This window comes from Fulmarus glacialis, unplaced genomic scaffold (assembly GCF_000690835.1).
Source record: "Fulmarus glacialis isolate BGI_N327 unplaced genomic scaffold, ASM69083v1 Scaffold51500, whole genome shotgun sequence".
Taxonomy (NCBI): Eukaryota; Metazoa; Chordata; class Aves; order Procellariiformes; family Procellariidae; genus Fulmarus; species Fulmarus glacialis.
Genome location: NW_009190613.1, coordinates 1 through 18,539, shown reverse-complemented (window position 1 = coordinate 18,539; position 18,539 = coordinate 1). Strand labels below are relative to the sequence as shown.

General features: G+C 42.0%; 1 protein-coding gene across 1 annotated transcript; it reads right to left on the bottom strand.

Annotated features, from left to right (window-relative positions):
* Window positions 1-2,563: 2,563 nt before the first annotated feature.
* On the bottom strand, window positions 2,564-16,126 carry FLT3 (fms-related tyrosine kinase 3; the record flags this gene model as incomplete). Its single annotated transcript, XM_009585884.1, has 15 exons — window positions 2,564-2,698; window positions 3,667-3,772; window positions 5,089-5,188; window positions 5,272-5,383; window positions 6,021-6,143; window positions 6,512-6,636; window positions 7,018-7,148; window positions 7,508-7,661; window positions 9,698-9,808; window positions 11,007-11,111; window positions 11,201-11,333; window positions 11,431-11,543; window positions 13,010-13,188; window positions 14,756-14,867; window positions 16,009-16,126. Coding segments are annotated over 15 exons (1,857 nt in total), but the record flags the coding sequence as incomplete, so codon positions are not given.
* Between the last annotated feature and the right edge of the window lie 2,413 nt (window positions 16,127-18,539).

Sequence of the window (18,539 nt, the reverse complement as noted above, 5' to 3'; positions counted from 1 at the left end):
CGGCGGGACGGGGACCGCGGCAGCTCGCGGCCATCCCGGCGCCATCCCGGGGCCATCCCGGAGGCATCCCGCGGGGGGGGTCTCCTCGGGACCGGGCTGCAGGCTCCGCGGTGTGGTTTGGCAGGGAAAAGGGAAAGAAAATTAGGGCCGTCTTGTGTTTCAGTTTGGCTTGTCAAATATTTCTTTCTTGTTTTTTCTTTCTGTTATTGCTAACAAGGAGAGCGCGGTGTCCTTTGCCTTTCAGCACTTTTAACTGACCCCAACCCCTTCTGTTCCTCTTCTTCCCGGCTTAATGATTACGGAATCTTTGTCAGTCTCTACCTGACTTAATGCATCTAGCTCAGACTAATGGCATCTCTGTTGGAGGTCTTCCAACAAGCTTAACTCTCCCCATTCACTACAGGGGGAATTTAGCACTTTCTCCAGAGAACCTGCTCCAGATTAGGAGTCTGGATCTTAACAAGAGAAATGAAGAATCATGAAACTGCTCCTTAAATAGCGCTGGCTGTGGCTCTGCACAAGCCTCAGGAATGGACTAGCATTTTGCTAAGTTGTGTTGGAAGTATCCTGGAAAGGAAATGTGCTCCTAAAATATATTATTTTTTCACTGAATACCTCCTGTAGCTTTGTTCCAACCCTCTCTGCTGTGTGGAGTAGCAGATGCACAAGCCTCCATGTGTCCAGCCCTTACAGGAGGGTTTTTCTCCTGATTGTACTTCCTCACAGGGTGCCATGTTGCCTGAGCTGCTTTTCACGTGTCCATCAAGAGGAGTTTGTGTTAGCTCCAAGGTTCTCTGTTTGCCTTTATATTCCCAAGTCTCAGCTCAGTAGCGATGATGGGGCCAGATGACCTCTGCCCACTCCTTTTTTTAATCTTGTGGAAAAACACTTGACACAACTCCCTGGCATATTTTAAAGCACATGGGATTCCCATCTGCTTCTCTACGAGCCAAGTTCACATCTGCTTAGCTTCCAGGGCCAGCTAGGCTTGGATGCAACCAGTTCAGCGCTAAGCTCCTCTAGCTCTGAAGGCTACAGTGGCTGAAAACTCTTGTCTGCACAAGCCACTCAACTCTCGCTTTCCAGCTGGTGCGGGCTGTGGGTTAACAGTGCTGAACAGTGACATCTTGTTGCTGAACTCTTTGAAATTGTGTTATATGAGTACGTTAAAAGACATATATATTTTCCAGAAAATACAATGTTAAAGTTTTATTTCTATCTTTATATTTCCAAGTTATTGTCAATGATTCATTGCTAATTCAAGAATGTTAACAAAAATATAAAGTTCATAATCACTGTATTACAACATTAATTATTTTCAGACAATGTTAGTAAAGAGCAGCTCAGTTTATGTGATAGCACATTCTATCCAAACAGTTATTCATTTATAACACTTGCCACTGGAAATCCTAACTGCAGTGAGCATTTTGTAAAATGTAAGAGAGAAGAAAACTATTAACCAATATATTCTCATCTCGATTCATTGGGATGTAGACAAATGTATCCTGTTAGTCATTATAAGAGCCGTATTTACAAATCCCCAAACATCATCAGAAAAATAACGTGTCATTTTATCTATATTAAAAAACAATCAAGCCTCTGGTTATTGTCCTGGGAGTTTGGGAGAAAGCTGAAGAGACGTACTCTCATTTTATTGCAGCAGGGTTCATACACCCAGCTGACTTCTGGGAATTGGGAGTGATGATATTACACTCCTAAATTGCTACTGAAGACAATTTCTTTAAAATTAAACATTTTTATTTGATATTAAAACACACAAAGCCCAAAGAGTGGAATTAGTTATAACTCAGTCAAAGTGAGACTTCCAGCTGGAGACTGCTACCTGGATTTTCTAGACCAGGGAGGCAGAAGGTCATCTCCAAATATCACTCCTCCTGCTTGTTTTAGATGCTTATTTTAGGTAGAAGGAATCAGTCACTCTAAGTGCCTAGCTCTCATCAGAGAGTGCAGAATGTAGTCTGGATGACTAGAGACCACCCGAGTACCTAAAGCTCGATGAAATGAACTCACCTGAGCTGGACACCTATTGGGAACTTCACAGCAATTGAGATGTTCAGCATAAGACAGTCATACACACTCAGATTTATAGTTCCTTGTAAAACAAAGCTGATTTTCCAACACTTGCTGACATCTGGAGATGAAGATGTGAGTAGCACTTCTGGAAATCACACCAGTTCACTTTAGATGAATAGTCCGTGCTTATAAACATTGACTAAAAAACGATGGATTTTCTTGTTTGCTTGCAATATGGCAAGAACAGTCTGAATTCAATGCTTTGATTAGACATCGTTTACATAAAACCAGGAAAAGAGATATCCAGTTGTAGAAAGACACTGAAAAGACCATTGCTTCTCTTTTGTGATAGATATGTTTGCTGAATTCAAAGAAATGAATTGTGTCTTCTCCTCAAAGTAACATAAATATGGACTGGCCCATAAGAATAGAGCAGTAGTTGGTAACATTTTCTTTTCTTAGTGGTGATATCAAACATATATGCTACATGGAGTTTATGAAAATACTGAGATCAAATCCAGAACCCAGATTATTTTTCAACCTGAGAGTCTTCATGCTGGAGCGCAGTCAGGGATAGCAGAGATTCCTCATCCCTGCTTACACGTGGTTTAGTTTTGATGCTGGAATTGTGCCTAGAAACATTTTTCTTCATATTCTGGTAAACCTAGAATTGGGAAAAGGAAATATAAGATATTTTTTGTTATTACTTATTGTACTTGGTAAACTGCTTTTCTCCCTATGAAGCAGGCACTTGTCAGGTACAGCCCACCTCCTCTTGAGGGAGAATCACACTTATATCTGCCCGTTACTTCCCACTGACCCCAAAAGGAGTCCAGACAACTGCCTAAGTGAGATGGATCTTACCCAGCCAAAAAAAGCTGGGATGGGGAAGGGCACTGGACTGCAAAGGAGGATTTTTTTTCTAGGTACAGTGCTTTGAAGTTGCTCATCAGTTTGCTTCTGCACTCAGCAGCTTCTGCCAGGCCAACAGCCTGCAGAGAGGCTCAAGGCTGCAAAGGCAAGAGTCATTCGTAGCTCCCCATATCCCTAAAGTTTAGCAAGGACACTGCATTGGGAAATAGTGTCTAGCCCAGAGTGGATACCCAGGTAGGAATCAGTAGTTTTGAAAGGAGTTGCTTATCCTCCCTGAGGAAGAGAGCAAAGTCTGTTAAGGATGGAATATGTCTTCCTCAGATCCTGTTTATTATTTTGACCTTTGAGAATGATACACGGCCCTCCGTCCGTGAGGACGTGGCAGCACATACCTATGGTGCCCCTCATGAGATCCCTGGTGGGTGGCCCACACTCCCCTCCCATGGCAGCTATCAGCATCACCAAAGCCAACTGCACTGGCTCCTGCACAAGGGAAGCACAGTCCCATAGCACAGGATGAGAGATTTCAGCCTTCCAGAGTCCTGGTGCAGGCAGTGGGGGCAAAGAAATCCTCATCAGGGAGGTCAGGATTCCTTCTGATGGCAGAAAAAACTTCCTCAAACTCTTACATGGATCCCTGAGGAATAACTCCGTAAAGCAATGGCACACTTGAATAGAAACCAGAAGACTATTTCTCAGCTCATATGGGGCTACAAAAAAAACCCCCAAAATATTTTTCTTCTTTCTGTGTTTACTTACTGCTCCTTCTGCCTCAGTCAGCTGACAGGTAAGAGAGGAAACCAGCCAAGAAAAAGAGGGTCTTTTTCTGGAGTCAAGGGACCAACAGGACTGCATCAAGCCATAGCTGCAGGAGCAAAAAGGTGACACAGAAAACACGTTAACTGTTGGAGTCTCTGTAAGTGATTACACAGAAGTGCAGGATTTGGATGGGAGTCACGGGCGACCAGAACGATTTTATAGAAAGAGGCCAGATTTAGCATATTGCATCAGAGGAAAAGATATAGAAAGATAAGGAAAAAGAGTGAAACAAAGAACATGGCTTTATTGGAGTCCTTAGCAAAATCTTCCTCATAGGATTGGGGCCACATGGCTGGCACATACTGGCATGCTAACCTTGTTTTCCAGCTTCCATAAAGAAAATGGTAGGAAGACAATTCTTGTCCAACTCTGGGGCTGAACGTGGTCCTTGTGGACTCTGTAGTCTTGAGGACAGTTTTCACTGTGAGTCTTTTTGTGGAATTTGACATCACAAAAATTTTTCTAAAGTTCAAACACCACCTTAGAAATTTTACAGTTTCATCAGGGACCAGTGCAGTGCCTAGCTGCTAAAGTCCCTTGCAAACTTACCAGGTCCATACATTCCCTGGTACTCATAAGCCCCACAGCAATCTTTCTCGGGTGAAACTGTCAGATTCACCTATACCTTTAATGCCGTTACAGTCTCTACATGGAGAGGATAGGAATGGTACAGTGCCATAGCAAGGCACTGAGTCCCTAGGCCATCTATGAAAACGTCTTCCGGAAGAGCTCAGACAACCTAAAGTCCTTCCCTTTCCTCCATGCTCCAGGTCTCGTAGCTCCCCACCACTTTCTCTTCTCTTGTCCTCTGGGGTCTGCCTCTAGGCAGAGTCCACCCAGGCACAGAGGCACAAGCTGAAAATCATGAAAATCATGAAAATCCTGAGAGCACAGGAATAGCTCCCGCCAACTCTTCCTTAGCAGGGTTTTTCTGTAAGAGGATCTCTAGCCTCCTGGAATTGAATCAAACATGTTAAAGCTTAATTTTAAAAAAAAAAAAAGTTTAAAAAATATCACCAAAGATTTAGCTAATATCCAAAATGAATATGGTATAACATAGCTTTTGCAAAAAGAAAAATAAGTCTGTGATGTGAGAACAAGAATTTCCCTGGGAAAGGAAGGCACAATTAAATACAGATAATAAATTAGTCCTTTCAAACACACATAACCTTTAGTGTTGATCATTTCTGCTTTAGGACAAAATCTACATGATCAAGCAGCCTTTTTCAAAGTTAGAGGAAGATCTCATCTTTTGCGATATTTTTGAGCAAGGTACAGTGTACAATAAATAAAAGGTCATACAAACAGTGACCTAGTAAATATAAATTCCCATGCTATGCATCACTCAGGAAATACACTTACACATCTTTTGTAGCATAATATGGTCGGTCCATTTTAAATCCACTTTGTATTAATTTGTAGAAGTTTGTATCAACCTGAATACCAGGGTAGGGATTTACACCTGTGGAAAATATTGGAGAATACATGTTAATTCAGAAGTTGCCAAAACCAAGCAGTGCTCTTTTGTTGTGTTACAGAACATACCCAAAGAGAATATTTCCCATAGTAATATTCCGTAAGACCAGACATCACTCTTCATTGTGTACGTCCTCTCGAATAAGCTTTCAGGAGCCATCCATTTAACTGGTAAACGAGCCTGTACAGACGGGGGAAAGGAGGCTAGGTCATACTGTGACACAGGCTTTCTAGATGACTCACTGTAGTTCCCACTGCTTGAGGATCAATTAATGTTTGCTATGTGAAAAGCTGGGCCTCTCTTAGTAGCCCCTTTAAATTTCCCGTATACAGAGAAATAGGGACTTCTAAGGAGCCAATTCCTCTCATCCATTTTAGATGACTATTTAAGGAAGAGGTGAGCTTAGCCCCGGAATACCCTTCTTCCCTCCTCTGAATTCCAGAATGAGTAACTCAGATGGAGATGTCCACCCTGTACTTCTTCATGTAGCTGGAGGATCTGATGTACCCCACACATATGCTATTCTCCCTATACTATTATTGTCTGTAACAGAAAACAATTGCAAGCACTTCCATCAATGGTTTCAGCGCGCTTTAGAAAGGACATGGGTACCATCTCATTTACAGTACTAGCTTGATTAGGTTAACTATAAGCTAAGAATTTGCACTTACCAAGGCCAGGAAAAAGTGAGATTTCTGCACTGTCTGTACAGATATCTACACAGCTAACAAGGAATTTGAAAATGCAAAGCTTCACTTTCTTGGTTCCTTATTATTCTTACAATGGTATGAAAAATATAGAGCATTCAGGAACTTACATTGCCCCTGACGATGTAGTTGGAATCGTTCACTACGTCTCTGGCAAGGCCAAAGTCACATATTTTCACCACTTTTCCATGGGTCACTAGTATATTCCGGGCAGCGAGGTCTCTGTGAATGCACTTAGAAGGAAAGGATGGGTTAACGCTATGCAGCATTTGGTATCAGAAGGAGATAATTCCCTTGTCTCACACAGAGCTCTCTGAACTGGTACCTCTTTCTACTCAAACAATTTGGAGAATGAGCAAGCTGGACAGTCCCTGGTTGCTCGTGGCAAAGGACAGGGCCAGAGCAGGCAGAAGTGTGCAGTGTAGCTACTTCTTACTCAGGGTCATGCCTAAAACTGCAGTCCTATCTTTGCTGTAAAGCCAGGGAAGGAAGTATAGTTCAAGTCTGCCACTGTGTGGCTCTGTTCTTCAGTCTGCCTTTTACAGACTGACCTATTTTTACTGTCTTTTCTATCTAAACAATTTGCTAGTCTTCACCATACCGATTTGGACTCAAGAAACTCCATTCCTTTGGCCACTTGATAAGAGAAGCAAAGAAGGTCTTCAAAAGTGAGCACATTAAAATCCTCTTCTTCATCCATCTGTCTGCTTGCATGCTTAATTTTATCTGTAAAAAATAACGAAAAGTATGAGTTTTCCATGGGCTTCCTCACTCTCTGATTAATTCCACTGACTGTTGTAAGGATTTTCATGTGTTCCTACCAAAAATATCACAAAAAGCATCCATCTTTTTCATCCTTTGGTCAGACACAAAATAAAGGAAAGAGTAATTTCATACTCAAATACTATGTATAGCATGACCAGAAACATAAGCCTCTGGTCTCAAGTGTTGTTGAACCCTTCTCCAGCAAAATTCCTGCCAGGAGGGAAGAGAGACATACGACAGAAAGGGGCCTCCTGTGTCACTGGACCTAGTCTAGTTAGATCAATAATATAAAAAATACAATAATAACAGAATTACTAGAGATAAAACCAACTAATCTCTTACCTTCCTCTGAATACAGCACAATCCCATTTGATCCAGATGTCACATTTATGTTTTGACTTCTTTGTGTGATTTCAAATTCATCCTCTCTGCATAGAGTCATATTCACACTGTACTTCAGGTGAGTTCCCTTCCTGGAGTGGGTGACACATTTTCAAAGGCTACACACATTGGATCACATAATCTTCTACAGATAAACTGTTTTGCAGTGAAAATGCATGATCAGTTATTGCTATTAAAAATCAGGGCACAGACATGAGTCTTCTCGAAACTGGAAAGAGTAGTAAGAGATTGCTTGTCTTTTGCAGTCCAGTGTGGAGAACATGATAATGAGAATCAAATCTCAGTTCCTCCCAAGGCATTGCTTATTAAAGTATGTGAAGGTACATTCTCAAGAATTCAATAATTTCACCAGTTTACAGCACAGCTGAGAATGCAGCTTAAAAAGAGACAGTAGCTTTATAAAGTATTGAACTGTTGCTGAATGCTTTACCTAGAATTTTGGTCCAAATGGATATTGTGGTAAAAGCTGAAGTAGTGCTGTTTAAAAATATCCGTCAGTGTCCAGTGAAACTTGTCTCTTTTGCTCCTTAAGTAGTTCAGAAGGTCACCATAGCAACAGTATTCAAATATCAAGTAGATTGGTCCTGAAATAGTTGGAAATGTAAATGCCTCCTGCTACCTATAGCACTCTCCCCATTAAAGCCCTAATGATGCCTCATCTTCTCCCAGGACTGATCTGTATTAAATGTTCCAAGCATCTTCCCTTCCCAGGTAGATAACCTGTACTGATGGGCAGGTAATGTTTACTGACTGTAATTACTGACTGTAATGTCCCTCGTCTGTGTAGCTGATTTTCCCCTGTGATGCATCTCCCAAAGTGGATTGCAAATCCCTATGAAGGCACAAACATCCTTCCCCATACCAACGGCACTGGGGAGGACAGGACAGGCTATAAAGATGCAACATATTGTCTAAACCATACATGGGTCAAGCAAAAGATGCTAATTATTTTGATGGTGTGAATTGGTATCCTTTGACCTACGCCCTTTCATTTATCCGCACTACCTTCATGCTCGAGAAATATCCTTTCTTTTTCCATGAAGGCCAGCTGAAACCCACGTGTGCTTGCTGAGAGGACCTATAGGAGGGAAAGACCTTGCAAGGTGATGTGTCTGAGTGGTGCACTGGTCACGCCCTGTTCTCAAGAAAGGAAAAATACCTCTGATTCCCGACCAGGCAGGCTCGGAGGAAAGCCATGACAAGCCAGCAGGAGCAGAGTGAACAGCCCAGGGAGAGCTCAGAGTGGTCACACATCACCCCTGCAAAGTTTTACACTGGCATCACCACTTCTGGCTCAGAAAGACCGAATACGAATTTGTGGACATTTCTGCCAGAAAGCCCCTGTCAAGCAAGCTAGGGCACACTGTGAAAAGCCTGTAAAGTCTCTCAGAGGATGGATGTGAAGTCTTGAGAACCATGTAAATGTTTCTGAACACAGGACTTGGATAAGGCTAGAAATGTCCCTGCCCTACCCTGCCAGACTGAGCAGCTCTCCCCTGCAGTTCTGCCTACACCATCACACTTGCTGAGTTTTCCAGAAGGCAGTGGCAGCCTGTATAGTTTCAAATCAGCTAAAGCCACCAACAACGATTATTTCTCTGCTTTCCTCTTATGCCTCAAACATCTTTGCACAACAGTATTGTTGTTGATGCAAACTGGGGAAACGAGTTAAGTGTTATCTTTGGTCTTTCTGACTTAATAAATATCCATGGCAGAAAATCTGTCAAGTTTTTCAGTGGCAGGTGTTAAAGTTCATGATATGGGCAAACACTGGGTAAACCCTGCCCTTTCCCCGAGGTGATCTGTTCTTTAGCCTCTCTCCACCCGCTCCTGTTCACTGCTGGTCTGGCCAGAGAGGGAGTTCTTGGGACAGAAATATCCACGTATGTTGCCTCAATGATATTACAAGTCACACAATAATTAATTAGTGATAATATCTTGCCACTCTCATCTTAGCCCATCTTTGCTTAGTTCTTTCCATCTTCAGTTTATTTTTACATTCAGTCCCTTAAAAAGTTGTCTCTTCTTTCATTATTCACTTCTCTCCTCTTCTTTCTTCGGGTGTCCCCCCCACCCCTGCTCTTTTTTCAGTTTCTTTTCTTTCCTTTCCTGTGTAGCCTTTAGTTATTTCTCCCTTTCTTTCTACAACTTCGCTGTTTGGTGAGCCACATGATTTAAAAAAAAAAAAAATTTCTTATGTGAACAGAATCATATGGATACAAAGGTATCTTATACCAGATAAGCTTTTCTTTTTCACTTAATGAACTGGCCTGTATCAGTGCCATTACCATTGTAACAGGAAAATCTTTTCTACAGAAGGGCTATTGTGTCACTTCATGCAAGTTCAATTAGAAAGGACCTATTTATGTACACATGCATGGCCTTAACTTTGATTTAATTTCATCTTCCTCTTATTTTGGGCTGGCGCAGAACAGCAAAATTGGTTGGGCAAAGGAAGGATTCAGGGGTGAAGAGAGGAACAGCAGCCTGAGGAAGAGGTAATTAATTATGGCTTGGATGTTTTTAATACTGTTTTCAGTAATCAATTTTTGATACTTCTTTTCTGTTCAGGAGTCCTCGTTAGTCTGAACATTTTAATTGGTACCTTTCCACAAGTTACCTGACACAGTACAAGCTCCTAGTAGGTTCACAATATTTTCATGGCTTCCAATGTGAGTCATCATTTTCAGCTCAGACATTAGAGCGTCTTTTTCTGAAGCATCAGGTTTTTCTGTAAAAGTAACACAGATTTGGAAATCTCCAGCAAGGAATTAAAAATGTAAATGGTTGTGATGCTTTGTCACATGCGAGTCTTCATTTCAAATTAATTGGACTGAAAGTACATTTGGGAACATCTTAAAAATTTTTGTACAATATAAAAAGATTTAGCCAAAGGTGGAAAATAAATGTGTGTGTGAGTGTGTATCATTTGAATGCTTGGGAAAGCAGTCATAAAATATTAATATTTGCCATTCTTAGGCTGGCAAGGAATGACAGCAGTGTATTAAGCATGGAAAAAATGGCAGTCAACCCTGTTGGAGAGAAATGCTAAGAGAAAAAAATGTCTCAACAGCCATACGGCACACAACGAGTTGTGATCCAATAGCTAAGAAGGCCACCCTGTGTTTCAGTAATAGCTTTAGGCTTGGTTTTCAGCAAGCATTTGGTCCTTGTGATTTCAGTGAATTGGGGACATGAACCAAAATGATCAAGATGATCTGCAAAGGAGTGGACCAAGGACGCGTAAAGCTGATGCACATGTGCAAATAGGAGATGATGAGGTGGACGGCAGTGCTGGCAGGAAGGGACTGTGTGGGCAGCCCTCCTCCTCTGCTTGCTGCTGGGGAGGCTCGCTTCTGGACACTGCTTTTATGAGGGGTCAAGACAGTTTGGAGAGGCCAGAACAAAGCAGCAAGAAGGATTAGAGATTTAAGAAGCCTGACCCGTAAGGAGGGATGGAAGGAAATTGCTTTGTGTCATCAAGAAGAAAAGACTATAGGAAGATGTACTGGAAGTTTTGCAAACAAGCTAGCTCAGACACAGGAGACGAAGGGAATGCAACAACTAGACAGCACTACAAGAAAAAGGGACCTTACACCGAAGTCCACAGAGTCACCAATGCGACCAGCAGGCTAATCTGCACTATGAATTTGCATTCGTCCTCTCTAGAGCAGAGCAGCTCCATCCACACAACGCAGATCTATGGTGTGTAGGACAAAATGCCACATGCTGCAGGAAGAAGGGACTTCAGCAATACCTTTCCAAACTGAAACAGGATTTTGAAAACATTTTGAAAGGATTTTGAAATCAAGCATTTGCAAGGTGTAACTGCTACAAGTCTGTATATAAAGGGAGTTCCACCACCGCTTCTGCTTTGGAGCCGCTAGAGTACATTACCGCTTGTGAAAGGCACCCAGAGTTTATCGTACCTTTTAGCATTTTGACTGCAACCTGGACTGAATCTCCTGCATTGCTAATTCCATAAGCTGTTGCATTCACCACTTTCCCAAAAGCCCCAGAACCAAGGACTTGTCCTACAAGACACAATATGCCAATATTATTTGCAGCTGCTACAGCACAGGCTACTACTCCAGCATTGTGGGTTGCCTTGTGTACTGCTCACCAAATTCCAGATTTTCCCTGGGAAATTCCCATTTGAGATCATATTCACATTCTCTGAAGTCGATGTAGATGTACTCATTATCCGATGGGCCTATCATCTGAATCATTTGCAACTGGCTTTCATATCTAAATTGCTTTGGAAGAAAAAAAAAGTTGAATAAGTCTTAGAGAAGAAGAAACAGCCTGGTATGAACAAAAGAAGAAGGGTCATGTATTTATGTTTGGTTTTACCTTTTTGTATTTATGAAAAATGAATACAAACAAAAAAGCGATCAATAGGAGGAAAAATCCAACAGAGACATAGAATGCAGCATTGTCTGGGGCGGAAGAAACAGCTCCTGCAACTGTAAGAGATACATATTACTACCCACTGAATCAGAGGTCGTGTGTACAGCTAAGAGTGCAAGGAGAACTGACGGCAGCTTGGTCAGTTCTGCCAGTGTGTAGTCCTCTCACGCCTGAGCCTCCTCTGCACGGGGAATGAGATGGAGCCACGTGCAAAGCAAGGAGCTGGGCAGGAGGCGTTAAGTGCTGGGTAATTCTGACATCTTTTTTCATTCCAAAAAAATGCTACACCAATTAATAAATCTAAATGCATGGAGGTGTTATGCATGGATTGGACATTGTGAACATAAACAGGAATAAACAATTACTCTTCTCATTATGCCTCCCTTCTCTCCCTGTACCTTCGCCCAAGCAATGTACATCAGATACCAAAGCACCAGTTATCAGCGGATGGACTGTTCACAACCTGCTTGGAGTGTTGCTCTGCTGCTCAGCCAGGAACTCTCTTAACAAGTCAAGACCATGCTACAAGGTGCCGGTGGGTAGGTGAGTGTTACATGAAACCTACCCTCATATTCTCGTAGTTTCTAAGAGCATAAGTATTATGCTTACTTTCTATTGTAATTTCAACATAAATGCTCAAACTCTATCAGTGGTCACAGCTTCTGCCAGCTGTAGTCAAAAGCAGCAAACAGCTTGTTCATCCATGACAAAGGAAATCTCTGTACTGCAAATATCTGGGTGCTTCAAAACACTTCCCAGGTGCCACAGCATGTTCCCTTTCAGGTTCCCAGTAACCTGAAATATTTTGCCCTATGGAATGTATATGGTGTTACAAGTACAAAGTGCATGGGCAAATAATCTTATTGACTTTCTTGTTCAACAAGGAAAGAATATCTCATGCCCTCAACAAGAAGAGAGACTTCACAGTAGTTCCCAAACCAGGGCTTAGCCTTCTGCTACCTGTCTACAGCAGTTTAAGAAGGTGTCTCCTCTGGTACTTGCTCCTGCTTCCCAGACAGGGTCTGTCCCTTGAGTGGGTCTGCTGGCTCAGTCATGCTCTTGCTCGGCATGCAATGACCTTCACGGGGTGAGGAGAGCTCCCCATGGGCTTTTCTGGCAGCACCGCGGTGACCTCCAGGAGAGGAACAAGAGCCAACACCTGCCACCAGCTACCAAAGTGGCTTCAGCTCTTCCCAAAGCTGATGCCTCCAGGTTTCAGGTAGAGATTACTAAGATGCAATAAAAAAGCAGACCCCAACATTGCCATGGCTCCATCCTGCACTTCTTATTCGTGTGAAATTTCTGCTCATTTTAATGAGGAAGGCCCCGGCTTTGGGACCAGAGAAAAGAGACATGTGTCTCCCATTCACCCACCATTTCCCACACTGTATATACACAGTGCTTGTGTTTTACCTGCCATGCCATTGCACAGTCAGCCATTCAGCCAGATAAAAAATACTGTAAGTTCTACCATGCCAGCTTTAATTGAGAAAATCTGTGCTAAAGCACTGCCTTAGGGTACCTGACAGGTTAATGAAACTCTTTTCACAGGCTGAACCAACAGAATTGTTTGCACAGCACTCAACGGAGAAGGTTGTTGCTGTCTCCTTTACATCTAAAGTAGTGCTTGAAATCCATGACCCCAGGGATCTCCTTTCTGGCAAGAAGTTGTGAATACCCTCAGTGATTTCTTCTGTACAGCTGAAAAAGAAAGCAGACCAGTTTTGATTTTTGGCTCACAGTGGCATTTTCCAAGGGAGAAGGTGGGATATTTCAAAACATGTCTTATATCTGTGTTGAAAGGGAGGGAGGAAGGGATAGATGGGCTTGTTTTTTATTTGTCACTTCTAGAATGAGGCTTCAGAGCAGTTGCCAGTCTCATTTTTTGGTGATGGACATGGCAAGGTCAGCGGGGGGTGAACTGGGCTCCCTACCTCCTACACTGGGCTCAGTCCCACTCTCCACCACTGCCCTGGCAGGGCAGCTGCACCCCCTGACCTCCAGGACCTCCACCAATTTCACAGCTGACACCACCCCTCACCCCGGGCATCTATTCTCACTGGTTTCACCTTTATCTCAAACATTCAAACCACTGAGCAGCTCCAAATGAGCTGCTACTAAAATATAAATACAAAATGAACCCACAATAAAAGTTCTAACTCCTTTCCCTGAAGGTATGTGATTTCAGCCAGGAAGTTTCTCTCACTCAAGATGGAGACCATCCGCCCTGTATTAATGACTTATGATCTGATATGTAGAAAGAGGGAACGTTATACTCGAGGGAAAGGAAGCCCACACAGAGCTAATTTTGACTTTTAGCTTTTTTATCATCCATCAACTTACTGCCTAATTTACTGCCTAAATAAATGAGGAGGTAAATAAATAAATAAAATCTATTCAGCTCTACACATAGTACTAGCTTCTACATGTGGAAGTGCCCAAGAAAAGAAATGTCACAGCATTTTCTTTCCAGAAAGCTGTTTTAAGGAGTATTTTAAACTCACTAGCTGGATGTTTTCTTTCCTCTTCCATTACTGCACAAACAGATTGATGTTAGGAAGCCTTTTCAGAGGTATGGATGAGAAAATGGTCTCGATAATTTTTTTATATCTAGTTAAAATACTTAGAGCTTTATCCACAACATTCCAAAAGATAATTTGACCCAGTACTCTTCTGCACTGTGGGATTATTAGTTTTTTGGCAGATCTAAAATAAAAACTGCAGAGTTCATAAAACAGCTCAAAGCTGTTTCAGCATCTCTTGAAATTTTAGGGCCTGACTCATTGCCCTAAGTAAATAGAGGAAATGGAAACACTCTCACTAACTTTACTGGAAATACTCTCACTGACTTTACTGGCTTTGGTTACAGGTCACTGTAACAGCTGTATTAACCAAAGCTTAACCAGTTAATCAAGCCCATATTAACGAATGCATTCCCTGAATGCCCTCTAAGTTTGACAGGCCAAGAGAAAAACTTAGATTGGACTTTGTAACTACCTAACTCTTTATATAAACACAGTGGGGTTTATTTCAGCATAAAGAGCCTGAGATACAGATCTTTATAGACTTCATTTGATGCTAATAAAAAAATTGAAAATTTTCCCTGGTTTTGGTGATCAGGTTCCCCTGGAGTGGGCCACCATGTCCCCTTGTACAAACAGTCGAGGATGCATTTTACACTTAGTTTCTTATAGGCCAGTCTTCATTTAACCAAGGATACCTCAGATACGGTCTTTACAATGAATCAAAAAGAGTGAAAATGATATACTTGGATGAGTTCAGTTCGGGACAGTTCCTCCAAACCCAGGATGAGGCAGGGTAACTGTCAGCGACGCAGGAGACCTGCTTGAACAACAACTGCATCGTTACTTCAGGCTTTCCTGCAACAAGATAACACAAGACAATTTCTGTCAGCACTTCAGTGACAAAAACCTTTATGTTTAACTGGCAATGCTACATCTGCTGAGACCAAGATCTGCTTCCGTGTTTTCAAAATAACCCACCCACATGTCACTGTGAGAGCTGGGTGCAGCCCTCAGTCCTCCTCCTTCCTCCAGCCCCGCGCCTCAGTTCTGGGGGACAGCAATGTGGGCAAGGCAAGGGGAGCAGCCACTTCTCCGTACGGGCACAGCCAGTCCAAAACAGTGGCAGAGCCAAAATTAGAAGTCTTGACTTCTGCTTTTCCGACTCGGAGCAATCAGTCGGCCCTAGGGCTCCCCTGACACCCCAGTTCTGGGTGTCTGGGCTCCTACAAAATGTGCACAGAGGATCCCTGTATAAATAACATGTAATAAATAAAGCTCCCTGACCTAGAGCACGGGTGAGATGTTGCAGTCACGTGCCAGAACTGAAAAAACCAAGAGCACTGGGCAAGACTGTGCGTGTGTGCAAATTGTGGATAGGGGCACACGAGGCAGTGCAGTCCTAACATATATGTCACACACCAAAGGGTCTCCAGACTAACTACGTTAACTCACAAATGCCATTAGGAAAAAAATGACATAAACACACCATAGAAAGCTAACACCTGATGAGGATAAGTGTTTCCTCTCACTGTGTATCTCATGGTCTCTACAGCAGTCACATATATTCTGCCTCTGTAGATTTAGAATACGGTCATCGTATTTTGCTGAGCTCCTAGGCTTTATGGTTTTCTTAAGAAGTATTAATTTTCTCAGTATGTGACTGATTTCTCATATTCTGTCCTCTCTGTTTATGGCAGACTAAAGGGAAGAGAAAAAAAATTAGTAACTTCCTCCTCCTTCCTCTGTTCTCCATCCCTGACCAACACAAGAAACATGACCCACAAGCAGCTGGCATCCTTCTCCGACCCAGTGCCTGGATTTCAGCAGTGCAGCACAGAGAATCACATTTTTGCCTCATGCTCTGCCATTTTTAAGAATAAATCTATGTAAATGAAATGGGCAATACCAAGGGAAAAGAAACATATTAGCTCCATTTATATCAGTGGCAAAATCCCAGACTTCGCCAAATCTTCTCAGGGATTGTTTTCTCACTTACTTCTCACGTACAGAGTGAATTTTTTCGTTGTGACCATATCATCATTTTCCGCGTAAAATACATATATCCCAGACTGGTGCTGATGGTTGCAGAACTTTGACAAAATGCTGTGGAGCAAAGAAAAGACAGGAAAAGGACAAAAGTCTGACTTGAAAAATACTTTAAATGTAGTCAAGATTCATATATACGTTTGAAATAATTCAACATCTTCTAATGAGGAACCCAGACTAAATTATTTTTCATTATAGAATATAAGCCCCAGAATGTAACTGTTTTGATAAGAGGATTTTTTTTTCCTGCAGTATTGATTTCATTCTGCAATTTTCCTCATAGTTCCTGGAGTGCATCTGGGCTGTCAGGCTGTGGTTTTGTTACCAGTTCATTGGAAGACAAGGTATATAACATATCCTGGCACAGATGCTAAGACCTGAAAAGGATCAAACTCTCTACTCTTTAAAGGATTTTGATGGGCGTTTCTAGCTGAAATGATAAACAGTATTAGGAAATAACAATAACAGCTAGGTTCATATGAGATAAACCTCTCCAAATGGAAAGATCTGACAGAAACTCAGAAATGAGATCATCATCAGAAGTTCATTATCAATGAGACAAAGCACCAACCATCAAGATATTTCTGCAGGAGGAAGGCCAGTCTCCTACTAACCCCTATGGTGATGGCAGCAATCCAAGACCCAAACCATGAAGGAAATGGCCTGTGACAATGGAATTGGTGAGGGAGGGCTCTAACAAGTCCCTGGGCAGAAGATAACAACAGAGGAGGACTGCAGAGTCTTAAAGATTCCTGCACGACTGACCTGTTGAATCACTGGTTTATGGGACATGGGATGAGGCAGGGAGAAGGGAATATATCTTCTTACAGAGATGGCATCCTATTTCTGTCCTTTTGACTAGGTTATTGTTGTCAGGACAATTGTCATATTTAAATGGCAGCTATTGCAACTCACCAATGTTAGAAGAGCACTTAAGAAAATCTCTTCTTAGGTTTAGTTGCTGGCATTTTGGGGGCAGATGTTTTGGCAGACTGCTCAAGGAAAACTGGGTAAGAGGCCCCCAGCTCAAATTTAGTGGTATAGGCAAGCAGGCATATCAGGGAGTTTGAAGCAGACAGAAAAACGACAGCATGTACCAGTAATTTGCAAAGTAAGAGAAAGCAGTAATGAGCTTGGAACAAGAAATTTAGATAACTAAAATCAGGGTGTTTCTCATTAAGCAAGATACATACAAATGAACTAAGACACCAAGTATCACCTTGCAATTCTAAAGCAAGAAAACTCACATTGAAGCCACTGGCAATTTTGCCTTCTGACTAAGGCAACACCTCCATATAGTTATTGACTTTTGAATGTCTTAATCTGAAGTGGTCTTAAAGATGTCCCTGAACTCAGGGACTTTTTAAAATCAGACCCCTTTTAAGCTGCCTCAAAATGGATACTGAAGGCAGGAGAAACTACAAATCATTTGTTACTTTTGAAATCCTAGGTCTGAAGGATTAAATCCTAATGAAATCATGAGAAAATAATTTAAAAAGAGTGTCTTTGACACCTGAAAATATAAGGGGATGTGAGATAAATATGGTAAATTTAACAGAGGTCATTCTGTGTATGAAAAGTCATTTGCTCTTAGGAGGGAAGTGAAAATCAGCTGTGTGCTAAAACAGAGAGACAACAAAAGCAAATAGAAAATGGAAATTCTGAGGGAATCTCTGAAAACATGTAAGGGCACTGACAGGAGAGATGAATCCTTGGGACCTGAAATTAAAAGCTAAAGAAGCGAACAGAGTTAATTAATAAAATTTAATATGATCTATAATCAGGAGGAACAATTTGATAAGTAAATGGCAGAAATCAAAAAAAGAGAAAAACAGGAAATGAAAAAGGATATGAAAGGAATAAAGTAGAAGTGTTGGGAGACGGGATTACATAGAAGTCAACTAAAATATGCAAAGTTAGACTCACAACACGTTAAGGTACGTGATGACCTTTTTTGTTTTGTTTCAAGAAACCTGCTGCTTTAAAATCACATTGAAATCTGTGGTGCTACAGCCTGTAGGCAGAATGTCCTGACCTCCCTACTCCTTGCTGCTTCTGGGGACTTCAAACAGAATGAAATATCTACCCCTACTCTTTTTCCTCAGGTGAGGCATGTCCGTCCAATGCTGTCCAGCCAAAACTGGATAGCTGCGGGGGATGTTTGTACAGAAGAATGTACTTGTCCCATGAAATAATCACCAAATTCATGTATTTTTCCCTCAATTGTATTTTTCCATAGAACAAATAGAATGATAAGTAAATGCAAAGTATAACTATCCAAAATGAAAATTTAAAAAAAAAAAGTATTTAATCAACAGCATAGTCATATGAATGGCTGAGTTTTCTGTTTGAAGCAGCCTTCAGACCAAGCTCCAGCGACGCTTGGGGTGAGGCGGCCATGGCCGTGGCCGTGGCAGGGCTGGCTGCAGCGATGCTTGGGGTGAGGCGGCCGTGGCCGTGGCCGTGGCCAGCACAGGCTGG